At 48.3% G+C, this 23,270-nt stretch overlaps 1 protein-coding gene across 1 annotated transcript; it reads right to left on the reverse strand.

The window, feature by feature from the left end:
• Positions 1-2,596: 2,596 nt before the first annotated feature.
• Positions 2,597-21,237, reverse strand: LOC147615209 (plasma membrane, autoregulation-binding site, misato segment II, myosin-like, tubulin/FtsZ protein). The gene is made up of 9 exons (XM_086779239.1): positions 20,785-21,237; positions 20,404-20,505; positions 9,080-9,125; positions 8,860-8,938; positions 8,359-8,749; positions 7,748-7,997; positions 7,400-7,639; positions 7,126-7,245; positions 2,597-3,662 (listed from the first exon to the last, which is right to left on the reverse strand). The coding sequence occupies exons 1-9, from the start codon at positions 20,854-20,856 to the stop codon at positions 3,259-3,261; spliced, it is 1,704 nt and encodes a 567-aa protein (XP_086635365.1). The 5' UTR covers positions 20,857-21,237; the 3' UTR covers positions 2,597-3,258.
• Positions 21,238-23,270: the final 2,033 nt, after the last annotated feature.

Consider the following 23,270-nt stretch of genomic DNA (forward strand, 5'->3'; position numbering starts at 1 on the left):
CAAAGTAGGAAGAGGGTCAAGCAATAGCACATAAGAAGATGAGACTCCCAAGAGAGCGTGCCAAACCAAACCGCGAGCTCGAGGAGGCAGAACATCACCATTGTACGCACCAACAAGCTTGATTATTCGCACAAGGTCAACCCAGGGAGAGAGACAGAGAGAGATGAGATGAGATGAGCTTGAGCTCCTTGCAAGCAAACACACACACACACACACACACACACACACACACACACACACACAAAAGTAGACAAGCACTTGAATTTTCTTCTAATATCTTATCTTCTCTATAACCATAACATAAAGAGATAAAAGTACATACTTTAAGAGTAGACAAGCACACAAGAGAAATGGATAGTTGAATTTTCTTCTAATCTCTTATCTTCTCTACAACCATAACGAAAAGAGATAAAAGAACATATTGTAAGGGAAAGTATTCTCCTATTATAACATACAATGGTCGGTCTATAGTGTAAACCCGACTACATGAGTTGGTGCTATAACTATGCCATGACTCTAATCCACTAAAGTGGCTGTCACATCCCACTCTAGTGGCATATCGCCCATAATCTCACCAATCGAGCCAATACAGAAGCTAGCACCTAGAAAGGTCATCAATGTTCGCAGCACTAGTTGAGCTCAATATCTCAACAAGAGAAAGAGCAGAGCAAAGCTTTCTTTTTGCATAGCAATGAGCTTGATTATTTATGTGAGCGAGGTCACTCCAAGGAAAGAGAGAGAGAGACTCTGGGGAGAGAGTAGAATTATTATTATTATTTACTTTTTTGTTTTATTTTGTTTAGAGAGAAAGAGAGAGAAGAAGAAGAAGAAGAATTAGTACGAAAAAAATTTGCTTTAAAAGAAAAACCGAATGAGAGAGAGACAAAGAGGGAGAGAGAGAGTATAATTAGTTGAAAAAAATATTTTTTGTTGTTTTATTTGACGAGAAAAATGTATATAACTATAAAATGGAAGGGGGGAGAGAGAGAGAGTAGAATTAGTTTTTTCTAAGTTTTTAGTTTAATTTTGTTTTGTTTTATTTTGTTGAGAGAGAGAGAGAGAGAGTATTAATGTGTGTTTAGTTGTTGTTAAGATATTGCATGCTTGGAGTTGGTGTTGAGGAGCTGCCAAAGCTGTGTGGTAGTAGTGCTACATGCAAAATACTTTACATGTGCATATATAATGTATTTGTATAAGAGTTCTTTACATTATTTTAATCTTTGCACGTTTGTTTTAGGTAATAACATAAGCCCTAAAGCCTACCAAATCGAAACAAGAATGTAGAACCTCAAAATTAAAAATTTAAAAAAACATATATCTTCAAAAAATAAAAAATACATATATCCCATAAATCCAAAAAGCACAAAAAATAAACAAACCATAAAGCACTTTGTTGAGTTTGTGTCATATAGGTGAGGACAACATTCATCGCTAACTTTATTGGATGTGTATGTGTGCGCACGTGTGCATGAGAGAGAGAGAGAGAGAGAGAATTTTATTATCATCTATCAAAAGCAAAAATGACCCCCAACATAACATAGCATGAAGACCATAAAGGTCTTAAGCAAAATTTGTGACCTAAGAATGAAAACTCAAACTAGACTAGAAAAGTTGAAATAAAGTCCTAGTGTTCCTCTATTAGATCACTAGGAGATGCAACAATTACAACACTATGAGATCAAGGATTTGCTATTGGTGAGGCAATGTTGAAAAAAGGTACCATTGAAGAAATAATTGATTTCAATTTATAAAAATCTTAGACAAAGACTCTTCCATCACAAAAAGGACAATCCACACTTTGGTACAAATTGCATGATTACTGAGTATTTCAAATTTTTACTAATGGAAATTCCATTGGATTGATTGAGAGGGAGAGAGAGAGAGAGAGAGAGAGAGAAAGGGAGGGGGGGTCCATGTTGATGAGGAGGAGGATTTTACAATAGCACAAAAAGCAAGAAATTTAGAGAGTCTACAAAAGATAGATCCTAAGTTTTATCTTTGACCTTGTCTTTATTTGGAGATATAGAGGGGGGAGAAGAGAGAGAGACCTTCACATTCTACATTGTCTATTGGCATTTTAACCTCTTAATAACAGTTCATATTCTCTTTCACGCTTCATTTCCCATTACCACATGCCACAAAAACAAAGCACCCCTAGTTTTTTTAAATTTACAATTATAATTTTTCAAAATTTCAAATACATTAAACATTTTATTTCCCGTGTTTTACATCTGCTTTTTTTTCTCTCTTTATTTACTTCATTCTAGGTATATGTAGAATTTTATGATAAAATTTTAGCCACATTGTTCTATTTCTGGAATATTATATGTGCACTTCCAACATTGTTAAACACTACTGTTATTTTCAAGGTTTTCTTCCTCATTTATCTCGATTAAGATTTTGCTATATTGCATTGCTAAAAAAACTGGTGCAACATGCATTTCTTATGGAAACTAAGAGGCTTAACTAAATCCCCAAAATGGGAGCCCTTCATTTGTACAAGAGTTCTAAGTTTCATGGATAAATTACTTACACTATTGATATGTTTTGTGGTTGTATTAGCCTGCTAATCAACCAATCACTTAAATTACACCTATTTGAATTGTGACAAAAGTCAATAAGTTGTTTACTACTTTGACAAAATTCCATTTTCCTAATTTAAGGTGCCATGTTATAAACCTGAGACCTGCCTTTCAGCAAGCCCTATCACCCACCAAAGCCTACTGCCTCTAAGACAAAACTCTTACTCGCTTCCTTCACCCTTTTGACTTACTCCAAGATATATATCACAGTCTAGTACAAGAAAATTTACTGCACCAACTAAGAGGCCTGTGAGTGCCAAGCATGAGGAGTAACACCAAGTCCTTGTCAGACCACAAATCAGTTTAAATTCTGATGTCTTGCCTGAGAAAGCCACATACAGTGCATTGATTATCGCTGTCCGTGCACTGGCTGGAATGATATTCTTGCACACTTGCAAAATAAAAAAGGAATGTAAGATCCTGATTCAACAAAGGTACTTACTCTTTGATTCCCTAGAAAGTATTGGTTTGTGTGCAGGGGGCATCAGTTGGCCCTACACTATACTAAGCAGCTGTAACACTGTTAAAACTGTTAGGTGAAAGATACCTAGAGCTATACATTATAATGAGCTGTCAAAATGTGCCATGTGAACAAGGTTCTATTCTGCATAGCCGTTTTGTTTGAGGCGACTCCAGACTTCTGCCTTTTCAGCATTGAGGCGAAGAACTATGCATATCATTCAGAATCCGATGCAGAATCCCCCATGGTACTCCCATAGGCGGCAACAATGCTTGAGGTAAGCTCACAAAGCTCCCGAACTTCATCTTTATGCAAACCCCACCCTTCAAGGATCTGCCATCCAAGCGACCCCCCATCTGGATGCTGGAGGCTGTGAAGCCTCCTCTCAAGGTAAGGCAAGATAGCCGCACTTACACGAAGCCTTGCAGCTATGGGTATGGATGAGACATCTGATCCAGTTCTTGTCACTTGCCCTTTTGACCTGATCGAGGGTCCAAACAAGTTTGGAAATGGTAGAGGAATAGCCATAGGACAAAGGGAAGCAGCCAAATGACAGGGAGGCTTGTGCTTTCTACTAAAGCCATTTAGCACATCCTGTAGTGAGGCGCGATCTGCTGAATCTGCAAAGATAACATCAATTGTTAGCACCTAGCATGCTAAGCCATGAAAGAAAAAATAATGACAACGAGGTATGCTGAATAAGGCGGTAAGGATACCTCAAAACAGGGTGCACATAGGGTGGCAAAAACAAAAAAAGAGAAATGAAGAGGCATTGAAATAACACTCATGAACTTGGCAAAAACAAAATAAGAGAAGTGAGAGAAGGCATTGAAAGAACACATGAACTTCCTTTCTCACTCAATATGGTAAGGCAAGTTCAACATCACATAAGCTCATAACCTATCTTGTGTTACCTCATACCACTGTCCGCATACACAACCTAAGGTCTCAATTACCTTTTACTTTAAAAATTGTTGAGATACTGACCCCATTTGAAGGGGGCTGTGAGCCTTCCTTGAGTTAGCCTTTGTAGATTATTACAGCTGTGTCGATGCTAAAGACCCCATACTGATCTTTATCAGTTTACCTCAGACCAGGATGAAGGTTGCCACACTGCTTGTATGTTCTTCAAGCAGCTCTGCTCCTTGTAAACTTCCCGTCTCTTAGGCATGTACTAAATAAAAGAAGCTCATGGCCACCTACTAGTGACCTCCTTGCTTAGGTCATCTCAATCTTATCTCAGGGAATTTGCACATTTGCACATTTACCATTTTAAAATGCCTTCAACCAAGGCCCAACCTCTCCGGTTCACATTGTTAGTAAGCCTCTAGAGAAGAGATTGTTCACACATGTGACCACTGATTGTAAGACCTATATTGACTGACTGACTTGATAATTCTCCTTACCCTAGACATCTGGCCATAAATGCACCGTGCCAATCAAATTGGAGTCCTAAGTGTACTAACTAAGTAGATTGGCCATGTGGCACCCTAGTACAACAGTTGTGCACATGGCATCCTGCTTAACTTGATGGCGAGAGTTGCATTGCCAAATCCCCAAACATGAATCATCTACCATTGGCACATAAATGGCCTTCCACGAATCACCTTGTAATGTGGGACTCTGCCAAAATCTACAACAGCAAATGTGTGCTCATATTCAATTCTGCAAGACTCCACCATTACTCCTTCCAGCCTACCCTGCAAACCCATCAAAACACACAGACTGACCTAACACAAACTAGCACAAAAGCTGACCTAAATGCTCTGATGTTCTGCCTCTAGATGAACCTAGATGCTCTAATATTAATCCACATGCACACAAAGCTGATCGTGAATAAAGCTGAGCAAACACAGATATCAATGCTAATCAATTCTGCAAATACACAAAAGACAAGGCTGAAATGACCTAAACTATTGTATATTGTCAAAACATGAATATATACAATGAGTCCACACTGCACAGATCATAAGGCAGATCCATATTGTATGCTGTGCAAACCTAAGCTACATGTATATCCTAAACCGATGCTTCTGTTGTCCCTCTGAGAAATGCTCAAAAAACTGCCTTCTGATGACCAAAACTCACCCTTTGCTGCATCAGCTTCTGGTTCTGCAAATTCTGGCGTATGGATCATCCTACAATGACACTTGACCTGCCCTTATATAGATGTCGGCACGGCTGGTCAGCAAACTAGGTCAATTGATCAGGACCATAAAAAGATGTGCCCAAAGTGACCACACCTATCCTGGCCATGGGCACCTGGCTGCCCACTGTCCGGGTGCCCAAAACCTTGCCCTTTTGTTCCAAACACATCCCCATAACTTGCCCAACAGGCAGCTGCAAAGGAAAAGCATGTCTTTGTGCAACTCTGCTTGGACATGCACATGACATCCAGCCGAGGGGAGAGGCATGGAAGGGTTTTCTTTTAGCCCGCATCCTCTCCCATAAAGGCCCTTGGCCTACTGGCATCCAATGTATCCGATCCGCTATGCAGACTTGGTGCCTCCCTTGAGCAGTTTGCCACTAGCCTCTTCCGCCCCGGCCCCGGCCCCCTAGGATTCTCTTCACCCTGCCCTCTTCCAGTCACCCCCCACCTGCAACAAGAAGTGGCATCATCAGCCCCTGTAAAGGAATGAGCTCACCCGACTTCTCTCTAGACAGTACCTTGGCGCCCGCTCTCACATCTCTTGGGGGCGTATCAGCTTCGGTCCTGCTCAGTCGGTAGGCTCTTGGAAAATTTCAGAGAGCTAGCCCCCTCCTAGCAGCAGGACGGGCACTGGGATGGCAACCAACTTACTTGAGCATCCCTCCAGATTGGCACCCTCCAATGGCCTCACCTCCCTCTCCGACCTAGATCACCTCTTTCTTCTGGCTCGACATCCCCATGGCAACCTTCGGCATCCACGAGGACTCCCCTCTTTGGTCTTTGTCGTTGGCAGCCACAGCCCTCTCAAGATTGCATACGACCCTTTGTGGCATCTGTGGCTCTAGGAAAACCGCCCGCTTACCCAGCTGCAATGGGATCCCAGAGAGTGGCATTGGAGGGATCCAATCATTCACCTAAAAACCCCAGGCATCCCCTTCTTCCAGTACTCCACCAAACTAGGCCGCCACATTCTGTTACAAGAGATTGACGACACCTGCTGCCGCCACCCACTGCAAGCCGAGTATCTCTCCCCTATTCCTCATGGACTTTTCTTTTAACACCAGCTTTGGGAGAGTTTCCCCCTACTGAAGATCACCCTCTTCCTTTGGCTGCATAGGAGCCTCGCAGTGGACACTCGGTCAGCCATTGTAGGTCGACCTTCTCCATGTGGACTATGTGACGACCCCCCCAAGAGACCCAATGTCACTGCCCAATCCTTCACCTATTCACCTCCAGAGTCCAAGCACAATATTCTCCGATACACCACCTGGGGATCATTGCTTGGTGCGCAGTGGTGGGGTCTGCTTTACTACACGAGGGAGACCGCACCAGCAGCCTTGTGCTTCAGCTTACTCATTTTCAAATTCCGGCCATTCCCGCCTCTTCAATCCCACTCCTCCATGCACCCTAGAATCTCGTGAGCTCATCAGCAGCAATGCCATGAGACTATTGACAATTCCATCACCCCACACCAAAGACAATCGACTCCATTTGGATGGACCTCATTCACACCATCCGGGGATGTTGAGAGCACCTAGCCGTTTACTCAGACCAGATGCAGCAGCACTAAGCCGCCTTCTTGCGCATTTGGAGCCTGTGTCCCCCCAGTGAGGGGACACCAGACTTGTTTAGCAGTACAAACACCCGGTCTGTCTAGCCCCAAGAGCAGCCAGCCAGAAAGGGAGTTCACCTCTTTTCCTTGGTTTTTTGTTCTTTGAACTCACACAAGGGTTCTTCTTGTAGCTTAGTTCCTATTTCAAGGGTTGTAGCTGCATTGATCAGGGCTTATTTTTTGGACTAACAAGAGCCTTTTTCAAGGGAAAAAAAGCTATGGAGATAAAACACGCTGGCATGTACACATACACAAAACGTGTGTGCGTGCACGCACATGGGGTAACAAAAAGATGTCCTTGCAAGCATTGATAGATGCATACCTGCCAATACAGCACCCTGAACAACCAATGCCTCCAATGCTGCTTGATCATCAATATCAATCACATCTGAAGTAAGTGGCTGGAACCTTGAGAAATCAACAGCTTCAAGCTTTCCAGCACCTAAGGTCAAGTTCACAAGAAGCATGGTGCCAATCAACACAAGGTGTGTGGTGCTCTTTACATGGCTTCTGTTCCTCAAGACAGCTGTCTTCTTAGAGACAAGAGAATATACTAGTTTTTCCCTACTATGATTGTACAATGTCATTAAAAAGACCTGGTACTGGTGGGGCTGGCATTGCTAAATCCAGGATTGAGACTCGTCTCCCCATCTGACCCGACAGCACATGCACCAAACTTGCCATGTCTATGCCTCCTATACCCATCTGGCGCGAGACAGTTGCTAGCCGCCCAGAAAGTTCCATGCGAAAAGGTAGTGTGATGCAGCTGACAGCAGATGCATACACTGCACTAGTATGAAAATCCTTCGCGTCGTCGACCTGCAGGTACTTTGACACTTCACACAAACAGCAAGAAAGAAGAATTCAGAAGAGACAATGTCAAATATTTCTCTCCTTGTTGCACTTAATGTTCAGGACAGAAAATAAGAAAGGTTTTCTCTCACTTTTGGCAAAGCTAGAGAGTCCGAGTGGAATCATGCATGGACTGAAGCTGCTTAGTTCGCTGAAGGAAATCGCATCGTGAAGTGCCCTTACAGCGGAAGTATGAAAAGTCCTTGGCTTTTGAAGAGATGATGGAGGCCGAGTCGTAAACAGCAAAACAGGGCTTTTATTATAGTCGTCAACCACTGCCTCTAAGAAATCCGTTGCTACTCCTGCAAATCCGTTCGAATCATCCACTAAAACTTGTAGTCCCTGCAGCAAGTTTCTAATCAAGCTCAAATGGGCTAGAAAAGGTGAAAAGTTTTATAAACATACACATACAAACATGCATATATGTATGTATGAATATTTGTGTTTATACGTACATACATAAGAATTTATATGTCTATGTATGTGCATATCCATACATCCAAGCATGTGTATGTATGTGTGTATACAAATGGATACATACGTATGTGTGTACACATACACACATACACAAGTGCATATATATGCATATGTACAAACATAAATTCATACCTACATAGTTACCTATCGACCTACATACATACATACATCATAAATGCACATACATGTTGCGTGATAGATATGTATAGCTTCTTGCCCATGATACCTGTAATTGATCCGCTTCCTCCACAAAAAACCGTAGCCTATCAAGTGCCTCTTCTTTCATAGAGCCTTTCAGGAGCCCTTTGCCACTTCCATAATCATCAAGCGGAGTTATCCCATGCCATATCCCTTCAAGCTCGTACAAGCTTAAGGGATGAAAATGGACCTTGGAATAGTCAGTCCAGAACTGCACCGTGTCCTCCAAGCTTTCAAGAAGGTTCTGTTCAGTATTTCTGCTTTCAAGAGCTTTTCCATTATCTACAGATCCGTTACCAGAACCACCCTGCAGCTTTTCTGCCTGCTGACACTTCCACTCAAGTTCTTCTTGATCGAGGCTTTGAAGAAACTCATTCTTTGCATGTGGCTCTGATATGTGCTTGGAGACTTTCCCTCTCCTGGAAAAAAAAGTAGCACCAACCTTTTCCAATCACTTTAGCATAAGACAAAACCAGTTTGAGGTTTTGTTGTATAACACAGAATCGCTTTAGAAACCTTGAAATCTTACCAAGAAGTCACAGAGGAGGTGTCAAGTGATGGAGGTTGCTCGTACAAATACCCAGTTGCTTTTACAGACCCCAAGCTTCCTGCACTACAATCAAGATCTCGTCACCCATGAAACTGCAGAAATGTTTCTCTGGAGTTTTCATTTGTTAATGCCAAAAAGCAAGTGACAGCAAAGCAATCATCATGAGGCATCAATCAATTGAGACGTAGGTCAGTGTTACCTCTTGAGTCAATTGCAAGCAAGCGTGGCGTATAGGTTGCAAGGCCCTATGATAAAGTAAAATTGGCAGAGTATCAGAAAGTTCTTTACCTTCCACTGTTAAAACTAGCATGCTCGCTACAGCAAGATAATCAACTCATACAGAATAACACCTAAAGAAAATATACAAATGCCCAAAACAGTTAAACTGTCATCATGGAATTGTGGTGAGAAAAAGCCAAGCATCTTGTGTTGAGTTTAAAAAGTCACGTCCTTTCGCGTGGGTGCCCACAATGCACCTTGAGCCTGCTGATGAACCGCGTAGCTGCACGACAAATCTGGCACCCCCACTGCTGTGAGACCATCAAGGATTTGGAAACCCCTCCTGCAAAGTCCATCCCATTCTTTATGGCCCAACTCCGGCAACTTCACTTCTAGGGTAGTTACAGAACTATGCAAGAGAGCCGCATAACCTTCCTGCACATTTGGAGGCCAGCCCTGTGGCACACATAAGAGTCTTCATGGCACACATTCCAGGTGATCAGCACATGACCAAGAGCAGCCAAATGCCTGTAGATGCAGTCAAGCAGCAACAACACCAGTGCAAGTGCCACTTGGCAGCCAGCAGTAAAGTGGTTGTGGGCAGGTCCTCAGTAGGATGACAGCATGTTAGCAGGCCAACTTGCAAATGGGGCTCCTATATAAGCATGCGTAGGTTTTCAGCATTTCCCATCTGGTACTTTCTCAAGCGATCAAGCCTAGCAGAGTGTTTCTCTGGAGTAAGGCTGGCCAAGGAGGATCTACAGCAGGGTATAAGGCTGAGTTTTGTGATCATCAGTTTCAGCCACATTCTGTACTTCCAAATCCAATTGTATTCTTTGTACATAATACAATACAATAGGTTCAGGGCTATTATCTGTGCTCTGTTGAGTTCCATTGATGTTTTCTGTGTCTATTCTAAAAACCCCAGCACAAAGGCACAAGAGCTCTAGAGTTGGTATCAAAGCTTAGGGAACCTGCAAATTTTCCTTTTTTGGCATTCATGTGCATAACTGCTTTGATAGGATAGAGCCTCTAGATTCCAGAAGGGCACAAGGTCGGGTTTAGGGAAAGTTTTTATTTGGGTTCTCTCATCACTAGCTATTCGTTATGGACTCAACTCACAAATCTACTCCTCAGCATGATGGCGATTTTTGTTGCACAGGTGACTCATAGAGGAGTTGCCTAACCATCTCGATAGGATGGACATGTCAGCCCGAGCACTTGTTGCTCCAAGTTTGGTGTCTGCCCAAGCTTGTGCTTCTGAACAAGGGCCAGTCGATTCCAAAGACAAAGTGGCACAACACCCTACTACTTAGGGTAGGGTTTTTACTCCCCTGGATGTGGGCAGTATCGATGAACTCCTAGCAATTATCATTCTGAACCAGTAAGGAGATGTCGTTCGCGTTCACCAACGGTCTCCTTCTCAAAGTCCCTCTCCATTGGGTTCCTTGGATAGCTCCTATTTGCCTTCAACAGCCCAGCAACAAGTGACGATTGGTTTGCTTGGTTCTTCCTCCATGCCTCGTGAGGAACGAACTCAAGAGCCAATCGAAAAGCTTCTAAAGCCTCCCAAGTTCAATAGGAAAATGGACAGAGAAGTCATCACCAACTAGACCAAGGAGATGGTTGCCATGTTGGTGGTAGCAAGTGTTTCCGGTGTGTTTCAGCTCTATTTGGAACACAGAGCATTGAGTGACAGGTCCTGCCTTGTTGTGGTGGGAAGACTACCTCAGGCACCACTCCACTTGCTAAGATGATTGCCACAAAGCAGTCTTAAAGGAGTTTCTTCATGTAGATTACTAACGTGACCTAAAGAAGCAATGGGAGTGCTTTTCACAAAAACATGGAGAATTGATAATCGACACTATCTAGCCCAATTTTGAAAGCTTCAAAGAAAGGTTAAGGAGCGTGTAGCCCGCTGCCCCCTGCGCCTCCCCCTTCGCAGTCGCCGCCGCCTCCTCCCCCTCCTCCTTCACCCGCCTGTCCCCGCAGCCCTTCCTCCCCTCCGCCTTCACCCGCCTGTCCCCGCAGCCCTTCCTCCCCTCCGCCTTCATTCCGCCTGCCCCCCTCTGCCCCCCGCCTGAGCCAGACCCTTCCGCCCCCGGCCTTCCTCTTCCGCGCCGCCCTCCACTTCCCCCCCCTTTTCTCGCCTTCTCTGCGCAGCCCCCCCCTCGCCATCTTTCTTCCTCCGCCTCTCTCCCTCCCCCCCGCCCGCCTTTTTCCACCTCCTTTCCCCCCCCTCCCTGCGTCGTCGGCTTCTCCGCCCCCCGTCCCTGCGTCTCCCTTTCTCCCTGCCTCAGCCCCCCCCATCCCCCCCCCCCCTTTTTTTGTTTTTTTCGGCGTCTTCAGCGGAGTGGCGTGGTCTTTCTTGGGTCGTCTCGTCGATTCAGCCAGTACCTGGTCTTTTTCCCCTAGGAGGACTCCATGGCAGCCTCTCCGTCAGCCCCGACCGATACAGGTCTTCGACTAGACTTCTCAGATGCAGAGCAGCAGCTTCTCGCGTCCTCCGTTTCTTCTTTGGAGGCCTCCTCCTTGGTTTGCAAGGTGGTGGGTAGCCGCCCAATGCGGAGAGAGTTACGCGACCTACTTCAGGGTAGCCTCATCGGCGAGACTGCCAGAATCGTCAGCGTGGATTTTTTAGGCCGCGGCTACTACCAGGTGGAGTTCGAGTCCCCACCAGCAGCTCAGAGGGTGCTGGCTCGGAGCCCCATTGCCCTACGCTCCTCTCGGGCGTTCTTGGCGCGATGGACACACGGTTTCGACCCATCGTCTGATCCACTGGCAGGCGCGACTGGATTCCCCATCACCGTCTGCTTTCCAGGTCTCCGAAGGGAGTACTTGCCCCTCCTGCCGGCCATAGGCAAGGCTATCGGGCAGGTGGTGGAGGTGCCACAGACCGCGGCTTCAGTGGTTGCTCGGGCAGCAGGACTCCCGGCCATTCGTGTTGTTGTTTCGTCACCGGAGTCCCTCCCGAAGACGATCCTCCTCCCTTGTCTTTCTGGAGGACATCTGATTCAGCGCGTGGAGTATTCAGGCCTCCCCGGTCAGTGCTTCATATGTCGGGAGATGGGCCATCTCGCACGCTCCTGTCCCCGCAAGGGGGCTAATCCTTCACGCTTTGCTGCCTCTGGACCCCCTGCGGGAGACCCGAGAGGTGGCCATCCACCTCCGAGACCGGACATCTCTGGCTCGTCACAGCAGGCGCCACCATCGGACGAGCAGGCTCCGGCGGAGGACACCGCACAGACTCAGGAGGCTGGAGGCTGGCAGGAGGTTCGCCGGCGGAAACGCCCGGCTCGCAGGGACCGTCGCAGACGCCAGCAGGCAGCGCAGGCTGGCGGACAGGATGGTGGACGGGCGACTCCGGCTGGCCCACAGGCACCTACCCGCATTTATGCTCCAGTCAGGGATAGGCGGCCGGTAGGTCCCACCCCGATGGACGAGGATTCAGTCTCAGTGCCCGTTGCTGAGGCCGATGGAGGAGTCTCCCACGTGGAGACCCCACTCCCGCCTCCCCCCGCGGGGGGCCCCGCCCCCTCCTTGGAGCAGTTCCCTGAGGATCCCCGGCCGCACTCTGCGACCCCCGGCTCCCCTCCCCCCCACCCGGAGAGCACTCTTCCCTCCTCCCCCCCTCCCCCCCCCGCCCCCCCCCCTCCCTCCTCCCCCGGCGGCCCCCCCTGACTCCTATCCTCTGGCAGATGCCTTTCCATCCTCCCCTCGCTCTCCCCCCTCCTCGCCGCGCGCCCCCATCCCTCCTTCAGCCTCTCCAGGATACTTCGCCAGACCACCCACTGCCCCGGGGCAGCGCAGCTGGGTAGGCCAGAGTTCAGTCCAGCGGCTGTTTCACCGCCACTCCGGGCCGGTGGAGATGGCGATCCTCGCTTCACCCGCCACAGAGTTCGCCCCAGCCTCCCCTGGGGGGCCCCCGCGAGTGATGGGGCTACCAGTGGATTACAGTTTTTTCAGGTGCCTCCAGCTGGATGCTGGCCCATTCGAGACTCTGGTCGCGCCCCTGCGAGTTTGCGTGGTGTGCCATCCCTCGCGTTCTCCTTCAGTGGTGAGCAGCATGGTGGCCTTCTCCTTTCCTCTCAGCGTTGCCCCAGACACAGCCTGGGATTGCAGCTCAGTAGAGGAAGTTCTGCGTGACCAGATACTGGAGTTTTCTCACCACTTCAGCGACCTGAGGCTCACGGATCTACTGCAGACCCGACTTCACTCAGCCCGCATGAGCCTGTTTGGTATAGGAGATTGGCGGGTGGATCCGGTCCACACATCAGTTGAGGCGGTGCTACTGATTCTCCTCCATGCCGCCCCGAGGGTGCAGCCTTCCTTTAGGTACTTATATGCAGAGGATTGGTCTCACGCCTATGCTCTGGATAGGGCGAAGGCGGAGTGGGGCTGGACTCAGACACAGGTCACCCTCTTTCTGGAGAGACTCCGCACCCGGACAGACAGTGATTATTCTCCCTCCAAGCCGGCGCCCAAGACTCCTAGAGTGGAGGGCAGATCATCCGGGCCGACTGAGAGGGGTGAGCCAGTGGCGGCTTCTTCACTTGCCTCAGCTCATCCATGAGGATCCTCTCATGGAACATCCAGGGTCTCGGTGGACATCGCTGCCACATTGGTCGGGGTAGACTTCGTCAGGAGATCCAGAGGGCTCTCGTTGGAGGACCCATAGATATTCTTTTCATCCAGGAGCACCACCTTTCTGCCGGGCGTACCCGCATCTGCGGGAAGATCTTGCCAGGCAGGAGTCACACTTTTTGGTCCCCGGCATATGGCCCCCAGGGGAACCAGGGCGGAGTATGCATCTCAGTCAGCGAGCAGCTTCTTTCTGAGGTTGTGGACTCTGGCACTCTGGTTCAGGGTCGAGCGCAGTGGGTCATCCTTCGGGTTGGGGAAGACCGCATTGGCTTCCTCAACTTCTACGCCCCTAACGGGGCGTCCGGGAGAGCCGAGTTCTGGAGCACCATCAGGCAGTCCCTCCCCTTGGCAGACCACTGGTGCCTAGGAGGGGATTGCAACATGCTGGAGGACGCAGAGGATAGGATGGGGGGCAGCCAGGAGACCATTCATGGGCCAGAGCTAGCTGCCTGGGAGGAGCTAGTGCTACAGGTGAGAGGCCAGGATCCGTGGACTCTCCCGGAGTTTGGCAGGTTGCAGGGGAGTCTATCTTTCTCGCGCTCGGATAGACGAGCCACAGGCGTTAACCTTTCCCGCATCGACAGATTCTACATTGATGAGTGGGCCTGTGATAGAGGCGGCACTGTGGGCATACTTGCTGGCTCCTCCTTTTCAGACCACTTCCCAGTGCTTCTCCAGATTGAGGACCCTACGAGAGGAGAGCGGGGCCAGAGCGTCCGGATTCCTGATTGTCTCATAGAGGAGCCTGAGATCGCACTCAGAGTTGAGCAGGTCTGGCAGGAGCTACAGTTCAGGAGAGGCTCGGCAGCCAGTGATCTTGCCAGTGGCTTGCAGGAGATTAGTCGGATGCTCAGACTGGCTGCCTTGGACCGTCTGGAGGCCTTCAGGGAGCAGGAGAGGAGCCTTCGGAGGAGTTTAGCGTCCCTCCAGAGACTCCAGGAGAGAGATCCTCTGAGCCCTTGGATCTCTGAGCAGATGGAGACAGCTCGCACTGAGATCAGATCCATCGAGGAGAGGCGGGTGGAGTTCCGATTCCATTCTCGGTCTTCTTTTTGGACTCAGGCTGGAGATAGAGTGACTCGGGATTTCTTTGAGGCGACTGGGCCTCGCTTCAGACGAGAGGGTCTCAGGCGGCTTCGTCAGGCTGATGGCCAGGTTGTGGTGGATCCCCCCAGGGTGCGGGCGATAGCCACAGATTTTTACAGGGTTCTTCTCTCTGCTGAGCCGGCAGACGACAGGGTGAGAGAGGCTAGGGAGGCAGTCTGGAGCTTCACGAGACCGGTTGTGCCGGCCCATCTACAGCACTCCCTTCTCTCCCCCTTCTCGGATACGGAGCTGGAGGAGGCTCTTCAGGCATTACCGCGGGGCAAATGCCCAGGAGAGGACGGTCTTTCAGTGGCTTTCTTCCAGAGGTACTGGGGCCTCCTTCATAGGGGCTTCAGATTGGCATTCCAGGAGATTATGGAGACGGGAGTCATGCCGGACAGCATTGCAGAGGGGTTGATTCACTTGATCCCCAAAGAGGGCGGAGACAGACTGGAGATTAGACAGTGGAGACCGATCACCTTGCTAGGCACGGCCTACAAGGTCCTAGCTAAGGCGATCAGCAGGCGGCTTCAGCCTCACCTTCCGGACATCATCCACTCCACGCAGACAGGCTTCATCCAGGATCGGAGCATTCTGGATAACATTTTCTCTTTCTGGGAGGCTACGGCCTTGGCTAGACTTCGGCAGGAGGATTTGGCGGTGCTCCTTCTCGACTTCGAGAAGGCATATGATCGGGTGGACTGGGCCTTCTTGGAAGGCACTATGGAGAGGATGGGCTTCCCCCCTCAGTGGATCCGTGGGGTATCTGCACTCTACACTTCGGCTCATAGCCAGGTGCTGATACAGGGTGTGTGCGGAGAGAGGTTCCAGCTTTCGCGCTCGGTGCGGCAGGGGTGCCCCTTGGCGCCCTTTCTTTTTCTTTTTGTGGCGGAGGCCATGAGCACCTTCTTGACGGCACAGGATACAGGTTTGAGGGGCCTCCAGCTTCCCATCCGCACCTCGGAGGAGCTCCTAGACTCGGAGTTTGCGGATGACACTGCTGTCTATCTTCAGGGAGGTGAGGAGAACCTCCGCCGCTTCGCCTCAGCCATGGACAGGTTTTGCAGAGCCTCGGGCGCTTTGATCAACTGGCACAAGTCGTGTGGGCTGTGGGTCAGTTCTATGCCCCCCCCGACTTGGAGGCCAGTTGATGGTTTTCAGTGGCTGCCCCCCGGCACTACAGTGCGTTATTTGGGCTGCTATGTGGGCATTGATATATCTCCGGAGCAGCAGATAGCCCCCCTTCTTCTGAGCATTCGGAAGAAGCTTCTGTATTGGAGTACTGCTCGTTTATCTCTGGCTGGCCGCGTAGTGGTGGCCAACCAGGTTCTGCTCGCTACCATGTGGTACATCACTTCCTGCTGGGACTTCTCTCGGGCGTGCATTGGCCAGGTGCAGAGGCTCATCAGGAACTTTCTTTGGTCCGGAGGCGATGGGCGACCCGCTAGGGCAAAGGTGGCATGGGCTGTGATCACTCAGCCGAGGGAGAGAGGCGGCCTGGGCATTGTAGATCCTATTTGCCAAAGCCGAGCTTTGCTTGGCAAGCTGGTAGTTCGTGGTCTCCTGCCAGGTGTTGAGCCGTGGAAGGAGCTTCTTGTTTCCAGGATGCTCAGCCGCACTCCGTCTCTTAGCGGCCCCTGGAACCCCAGCATCAGGTGGATCTTTACGGAGCAGCGCTCCAGAGGAGTGGGCCTTGGCTTCGAGGAGCGTTTTGCAACCAGCCTTCTGAGGGCCTGGGCGCATCTGAGGCCGGCACTCTTCCAGACTCCCCCGGGCACCGATGAGGAGCGCCTGAGGCAGCCATTGATCTGGAACCCCTTGATTCGTCTCCCCAGTGGCCATATGGTTGGCTCGCGGTCTCACGTGTCGTGGGGCCCGTTGAGCTCCGGCCCAGCCCAGTCCCTAGACGACTGGATATGTTTTCAGCAGCTGCCTCCAGAGGCTCAGGAGAGGAGACTCAGTGGGATGAGGGGCAGAGAGTTGATGAGACAAGATATTGAGGCGGCCATCCCCCGGGAGTGGCGGACCCCAGTACAGGACCCTTCACCTCCACAGTGGATGGGTGTCTTTACTCGGCATGAGATCCTCCTAGCGGTCTGCGGCACAGCGGAGAGAGTCGCCCCACTCACTTTCGAGGTGGGAGAGGGTGGCCAGCTTCAGAGGTCACGACTAGATTTGGATGGGTTCCAGGGTTGTATCCTTCAGAGGGTTCGGGTGGTCGGCTTTCATCAGAGACAGTGGTATGTAGACCCCTCACCGGCCTCGATAGGGGAGGATTGTTCTTGGAGACTCTGGGCTTGGGACAGCAAGCCTCTTGTTCGCCTTCAGTGGGACCCAGGGGAGTGGTTTTGGCGAGATCCCTACTCGGCCCCTACCAGCCTTGCCATTCCCTTTTTTCAGTACACAGCGAGGCTGGGGCGGCGGATTCAGAGACACAGGATAGAGAGCACCCCGGCAGCGGCCGAGCATTGGCGGCGACAGGGGCTCTCCCCTGCCTTTCTTAGGGACTTCTGGCAGCGCCTTTGGGCCAGCTTCCGTCCCCGGAAGGTGACACTTTTTCTCTGGCTCACAGCGCATAGAGGATTGGCTGTGGGGGCTTGGCTTGCTTTTGGTAGACACCCAGCGTCCTGCCCTCGGTGCGATCATGCACAGGAGTCACAGCGGCACTGCTTATGGGATTGCCCACAGGCACAGCAGGTCTGGCAGCGCGCTCTCAGGATGGTTTTTGCAGGTTCTCCAGGGGAGATGTTGGTGACATGGGGTGCGGTAGCTTGGGCCACGGATAGCGGCCCTGCACTTGGATATGAGGACGCTCCTGGCAGTGTGACCATCCAGGTCTCTGACAGGGCGATGGCGGTGGTTCCGACGCCAGACTTCTCCTCGGCAGCCTCTCAGGAGGGGGTCGGGCAGAGATGGGAGTTGATCAGCAGCATGACGGCCTGGCACATATGGAGAGCCCGATGCAGGGAGGCCATTGACCACCAGACGACTCCACCGGCGGAGGTCATACAGGCCCTCTGGGTGGACATCATCCACACCTTGAGAGGACACTGGGGGAAACTCCAGGGAGACTCGGATCGCATGAGAGGGCGCCGCAAGGCTTTCCTCCGCACTTGGCAGCCTGGCCCTTTCCTCACCGCGAGGGACGAGGATGTCATTTGGCACTATCGGCCGCCAGTTTGGCTTTTCTCACCTCCTTCATGTATTACTAGGTAGCCCCCCCCAGAGAGCGGCCAGCCACGGGGGGGAGCTCAGGTGTTCATTGTGTTTTATCCCTCCTTGCGAGGTGAGCTTTGTAGCCATATGGCGTTTTCTCATTAACTAATAGAAGGATCTTTTTTCCGGGAAAAAAAAAAATTTTGAAAGCTTCTACTCATGGTCCCAAGAACCGTCCGACAATCGGAGCACCGGTTGAGTGCTTTGTGGATGGTTTGAAATCATTTCTACATGCAGATGTGCGTGTACGATCTCTTGGACAAGGTACGTATGGCTACTACCCTCGAGATGCGAAAGAGTTCCAAGTCAAGGACTTAGCATCAAGGGCAACAAAAAGGCAAAGACAAGGGTGGCCAGTCCAAGGCCGAGTGTCACGTGCACGCCCGTGCCATGGCTTAATCTTCAGCATGAACAAGCTTAATCCCTGACTAATCTAGTAGTTAGGATAAGCATTTAGGTCACCATCAGTAGCATCAGCAATAGAATCATCATCATCATTATCAGATAAGCAGCCACATCATCATCAGCATCATTAACGTCATCATTGGCAGCATCAGCAGCATCATTATCTTCATCATCACCATCATCACCAACATTTGGGGCCATGGAACCCTGTCGACAGCAGCCACAGCAGCCAGTATAGATCCTTGGCAGCCAATCGGCTATTCTCAGCATAAAGGCCAGAAGGTGGCATCACATCATGCATAAGCGCAGCATTAAAGAGAAGCAAAATTAATTATTTGTCTAGCATGACTGGCCGACAGCAAGGACAACTGGCCGGCTGCATCCCCACACACATATATAAGCATAAATCATAAGTCAGCATTCAGCAATCAAGTAGTTCATCATTCATTCATTAGATATCAGCATAAATCATGTAGAAGGGGACACCCCTATGGGGCTGACCAAAGCCCTAAACCATGTACAAGCATTCAGCTACCTTTTTGTACCATATTAATACAAGAAAACCCTGACACCAAATACTCACCATCTCTTCTCTCCCCTCTGTCTTAATCATCTTAATTCAACATCAATGTTTTTAATCAGGCTTAGGGCTGAAGATCAGTACAGCAAGGCTTCCGCGCATGCAACACCAAGGATGGTAAGGACAAGGCAAGTGGGGGAGCCTCGGTGTCTCGCCTCACCCCCAAAGGGCGTCACGTAGGCATATTGGGAAGAATTGTCCAAAGAACATGAAGAAGCAAAATGGTAAGGGCAAGGATAAGGCCAATTCATCTGCTACAACTATAGACATCTATGTCATGGCAATGATGGGTGAACTCTAGTAGGACCAGCTGGGACACTTTTTACCCTCCATAAGAGGGTTTTTTTTCCATGCACTCTAGGTGTGAACCCACCCTTACTTCATTATAGGGTTCATCTTATATTGTACTTTTGGCACTTATCACGTAACATTGCTTTGTGTGCCTCTCCTTGTTCTCTCACGACTGTACTTCTTTGTGTGTGGATTTCTGTGCTTGGTTGCAGCATCTCTCCAACATTTGGTATCACAACCTTAAGCTCTGTGATTCTGGGGACTCACATCTACAATAGCAACTCACCTAAAGCAGCCCATTTTTTATGTGGTAGCAATTTGCATCTTCAACCACCTCCTCTCCCTACCTTGGTCTCTTCAAGGCAAGATGCATCAAGCACCGTTTCCCAAGGATGGTTCAGTGAGGATTGTTGTAGCTTATACACAGTGATGTATGTGGTCCCGTGAGGGCATCATCCATTTAAGGTTATCTCTACTTCGTTATAGGTCAATTTGCATTTCGACACTTGGACGATATACCAATAGTACGACCTAGGGGCCACTATAAGAATCCTGTATTTCCTCATTCTTTCATATCAGTCATGCAAGGATCTCCTCGTTCTTTCATATCAGTCATGCAAGGATCTCCTCATTCCTGAAGCAGCTTCTAGCCTCTATTGAATATCCTCCATCATATCATCTGTAACCGTTTCAGGAATGCATCGCTAAAGAAAGGCACCTATTTGAGTTTTGTTTTTCTCGTGTATTGTGCAAGCTGTGCATTCAATTTTGTTGTGAAAGATCCTTGTGTGTGTTGGTGTCGGTTGTTGTTAGACTGCACACCGTGTTACCTTTCAAAGAGAGTGTTTTTCAACAAAGAAAAAGATTTATCCTCCAGGCAAGATCTTTTGAAGGGACTAACAAACATTGCTTCACCTTATGCTTATGACATAGAAGAGCTTTATTTGAGAGAAAAGAAACTCCTGCAGGATACTTCTGTGCTCTTTGCTGTCCTAGAATGTGTGCATACATGCTTGTTAAATGTGCTATATGCATGCTTGACAAAAGGCATATGTGCTGATTTATCAAGATAGTACACATACCTGTGGTGTTTCACCAACTCTGTAAAGCACATCAAAATTGACACCACAGTTCAAGAAACAGGGGTCTGCATCTGGTTCACTCTGCAAACCCAGCAACTCGTCCTAGAGTTGTAAAGATTAGTGTAAGCATAGTGCAGGAATACATTTGTTTTCATATGAATTAAACTAGGCTAGCTAGAGCTCCACATTCAATGCCAGAGGAAAAAAAAAACCCGATAATCCGCAGCCGCCGCGGCTTAGTAGGCAAGTTGGTAAGTAATTGGACTCTTGAGCAGGAGGTCCCGAGTTCATTTTACTGAATGATAGCACCAAATTTATATATATGTAAGAGAGAGAGAGAGAGAGAGAGAGAGAGAGAGAGAGAGAGAGAGAGAGACTTACTTGAAGGTTCCAAAAGTGTGATCCCACAAAGTTAGCATAGCCACCAACTTGAATGGAGATAATCTCTTTCATAGCTCCACGACTCAGGTAGCATGGGACTCGTCGAGTGTTGAGGGGATATCTGATTAATCTTTTTTTTTACTCTGAGGATGGGGAGGTTGAGAACGGCGACCAAACAGAGGGGCACTCGATGCTATCGCAAGCTAGTTTTCCTCTGTCACGCTCTTGATCTCCATCTCAATTGCTGGCCGCTCATAGAGCTTCGTAGCTTGTGTAGCTTTGCTGGCTGGCTGGGAGGCGCTAGCCTTGACGGAGACCAGGCTGGGATCTTTCCGGAACAGTCTGATTGAGGCTGAAGGCGATGAAGGGAGGCGGTCTTAACATCCGTAGCTTGAAGGGTGTTGTGTGTGCATACGTGTATGTGTATGTACATGTGCATACAGCCAAGACAGCAAACTTTTGAATTTACATTATCCTAAGTAGTAAACCTTTCTTTTTGGTCCTCCTTTTGCAACAATCTATATCGCTTTGTAATCATCAATTACTTACCAAAATGCGGCTTCATAAACTAGGGTACCTTAACTTTAATAGACCTTAGTTAATTTTACCTCAAACAATTCGACATTTTCTGAACTTAATTGTTGCGACCAGCGATCAAAAGCATATGAACATATCTCTCTCGTTCTCTCCACCTGCACCACCCACCAAATCTCTCTCTCTCTCTCTCTCTCTCTCTCTCTCTCTCTCGGATCAAAAGCATCCAACGAATATTTATTTCTCCCTTTTCGCTGATGGAATAGAGAGTTAATCTCTCTCCCTTTTCGTTGATTAACAGAGAGGGATCACTTTCACACAACAAGTGATTGGCTGCTAATAGAGAGCATCCAATCACTGAGATTGGCTACTAATAGAGAGCATCCAATCACTAAGAATGGCTACTAATAGAGCTCTCTCTCTCTCTCTCTCTCTCTCTCTCTCTCTCTCTCTCTCGTAATAAAAGATATATTGGCTACTAATAGAGAGCATCCAATCACCAAGAATGGCTACTAATAGAGCTCTCTCTCTCTCTCTCTCTCTCTCTCTCTCTCTCTCTCTCTCTCTCTCTCTCTCTCTCTCTCTCTCTCTCTCTCTCTCTCTCTCTCGTAATAAAAGATATATTACCAAAAATTACTTTATAAATGGCCACATGGCTGCCAGTGGCAGACTGTATAGTTTGGTATACTTCCATCCCATAATCACTGACACTTTGCAACCCATGTGTGAACGATGTGGCATCAACCACATGTTCCAAGACTACCCAAGGTGAGTTGCTTCACTGCAACTTGTCTCACAAAATACAACTCTTAACATCTTAAGTGTACAAAACGGGAAATTGTCCACAGTACCCTTGAATATGCTTACATGTTTACAAGCCAAGGCATGAGAGACAGTAAAAAAGTATGCAAAAGTAAACACTTCGAAATGGGTAGAAGAACATGCTTCAAAACCTTCTAAATCCAAGAAGGACAAGGGGCAACAAACTAACGAAACCAAAGTTGAAATAAAGGATAAGGAAAAAGAGCCTGTGCATGACATAACCCCAAAAGAGCCAAAACCTACACATGATGCAAAAGCATCCACCTCAAAGGCTACCACACAAACCACAACACCCATATGTGCGACATAGAATACAAAAGTCTGAAAGAAAAATCATTCTCGTCGCATGGGTAAACATAATGAAAACTTGACGATCCAAAGAAAGTCAGAAGATGAAACAAGTTCTAGTACGTCGTTAAGTGAGGATGAAACAAGTTTTGATACAGCACTAGGTGCACCTCACAGACCAATCAACAAGAAACTAGAACCCGCTTGTAATGAAAGGGGCTTGGGTTTGAACATAAGGAAAGCCCATGGGCATGGATATAGCTAGGTAAGTATGGGGGCCCAACTTTAATAAGTATGAAAAGGTGGGGAAGTATATAAGTGAACAAATTGTAATTAGGATACCTTATCATTTTGACTAATCAAATCATACTTTTTGGAGCTCCAAGCTTCTATGGCTATGGTGGTACTCCCTTGAGTGCATGTGGTATTCCATTAAGCACTCGTATTATATGCTACAAAGGAGAATGCCATATTAAATGTATCACTACTACTCTCAATGAAAGGGGCGTTTCCTATTATATGTGTAGAGGCCAAATTATTTTGCTTTGGTTACTAGAATGTGGTGCAAGATAGGTCTAAAATTGATGGTTTTAGTATGTTTTCACAAGTAAGCATTAGCTAGATAAGGACACCACCGATTGGGGGGGGAGGGAGGTAGGTTTGATAGTTATATGAATTGACTTGTGATTGTGATAGACATACTAAAACTTAGATCTTTCCTAATTTGTAGACCTTAGAGAAAGTTGTGTTTGATTCTTCATTGCGTTAAGGTTGTTATATTTTGCACACACTACCCCTTGATGATGCTATTGTGTTCTATCTCACTTCCCTTTTGTGGGCAA

This window comes from Cibotium barometz, chromosome 40 (assembly GCF_041138505.1).
Source record: "Cibotium barometz isolate CiBa-2024 chromosome 40, ASM4113850v1, whole genome shotgun sequence".
Taxonomy (NCBI): domain Eukaryota; kingdom Viridiplantae; phylum Streptophyta; class Polypodiopsida; order Cyatheales; family Cibotiaceae; genus Cibotium; species Cibotium barometz.

Bases quoted from the DNA above. Each gene is read 5' to 3' on its own strand.
- LOC147615209 (XM_086779239.1), bottom strand. From the start codon at position 20,856: ATGAAAGAGATTATCTCCATTCAAGTTGGTGGCTATGCTAACTTTGTG. The intron at 20,506-20,784 runs GTAAGTCTCTCT...TTACAACTCTAG, and splicing joins CACACTTTTGGAACCTTCAA to GACGAGTTGCTGGGTTTGCA. The intron at 3,663-7,125 runs GTATGCATCTAT...TTATCTTTGCAG, and splicing joins TCAGGGTGCTGTATTGGCAG to ATTCAGCAGATCGCGCCTCA.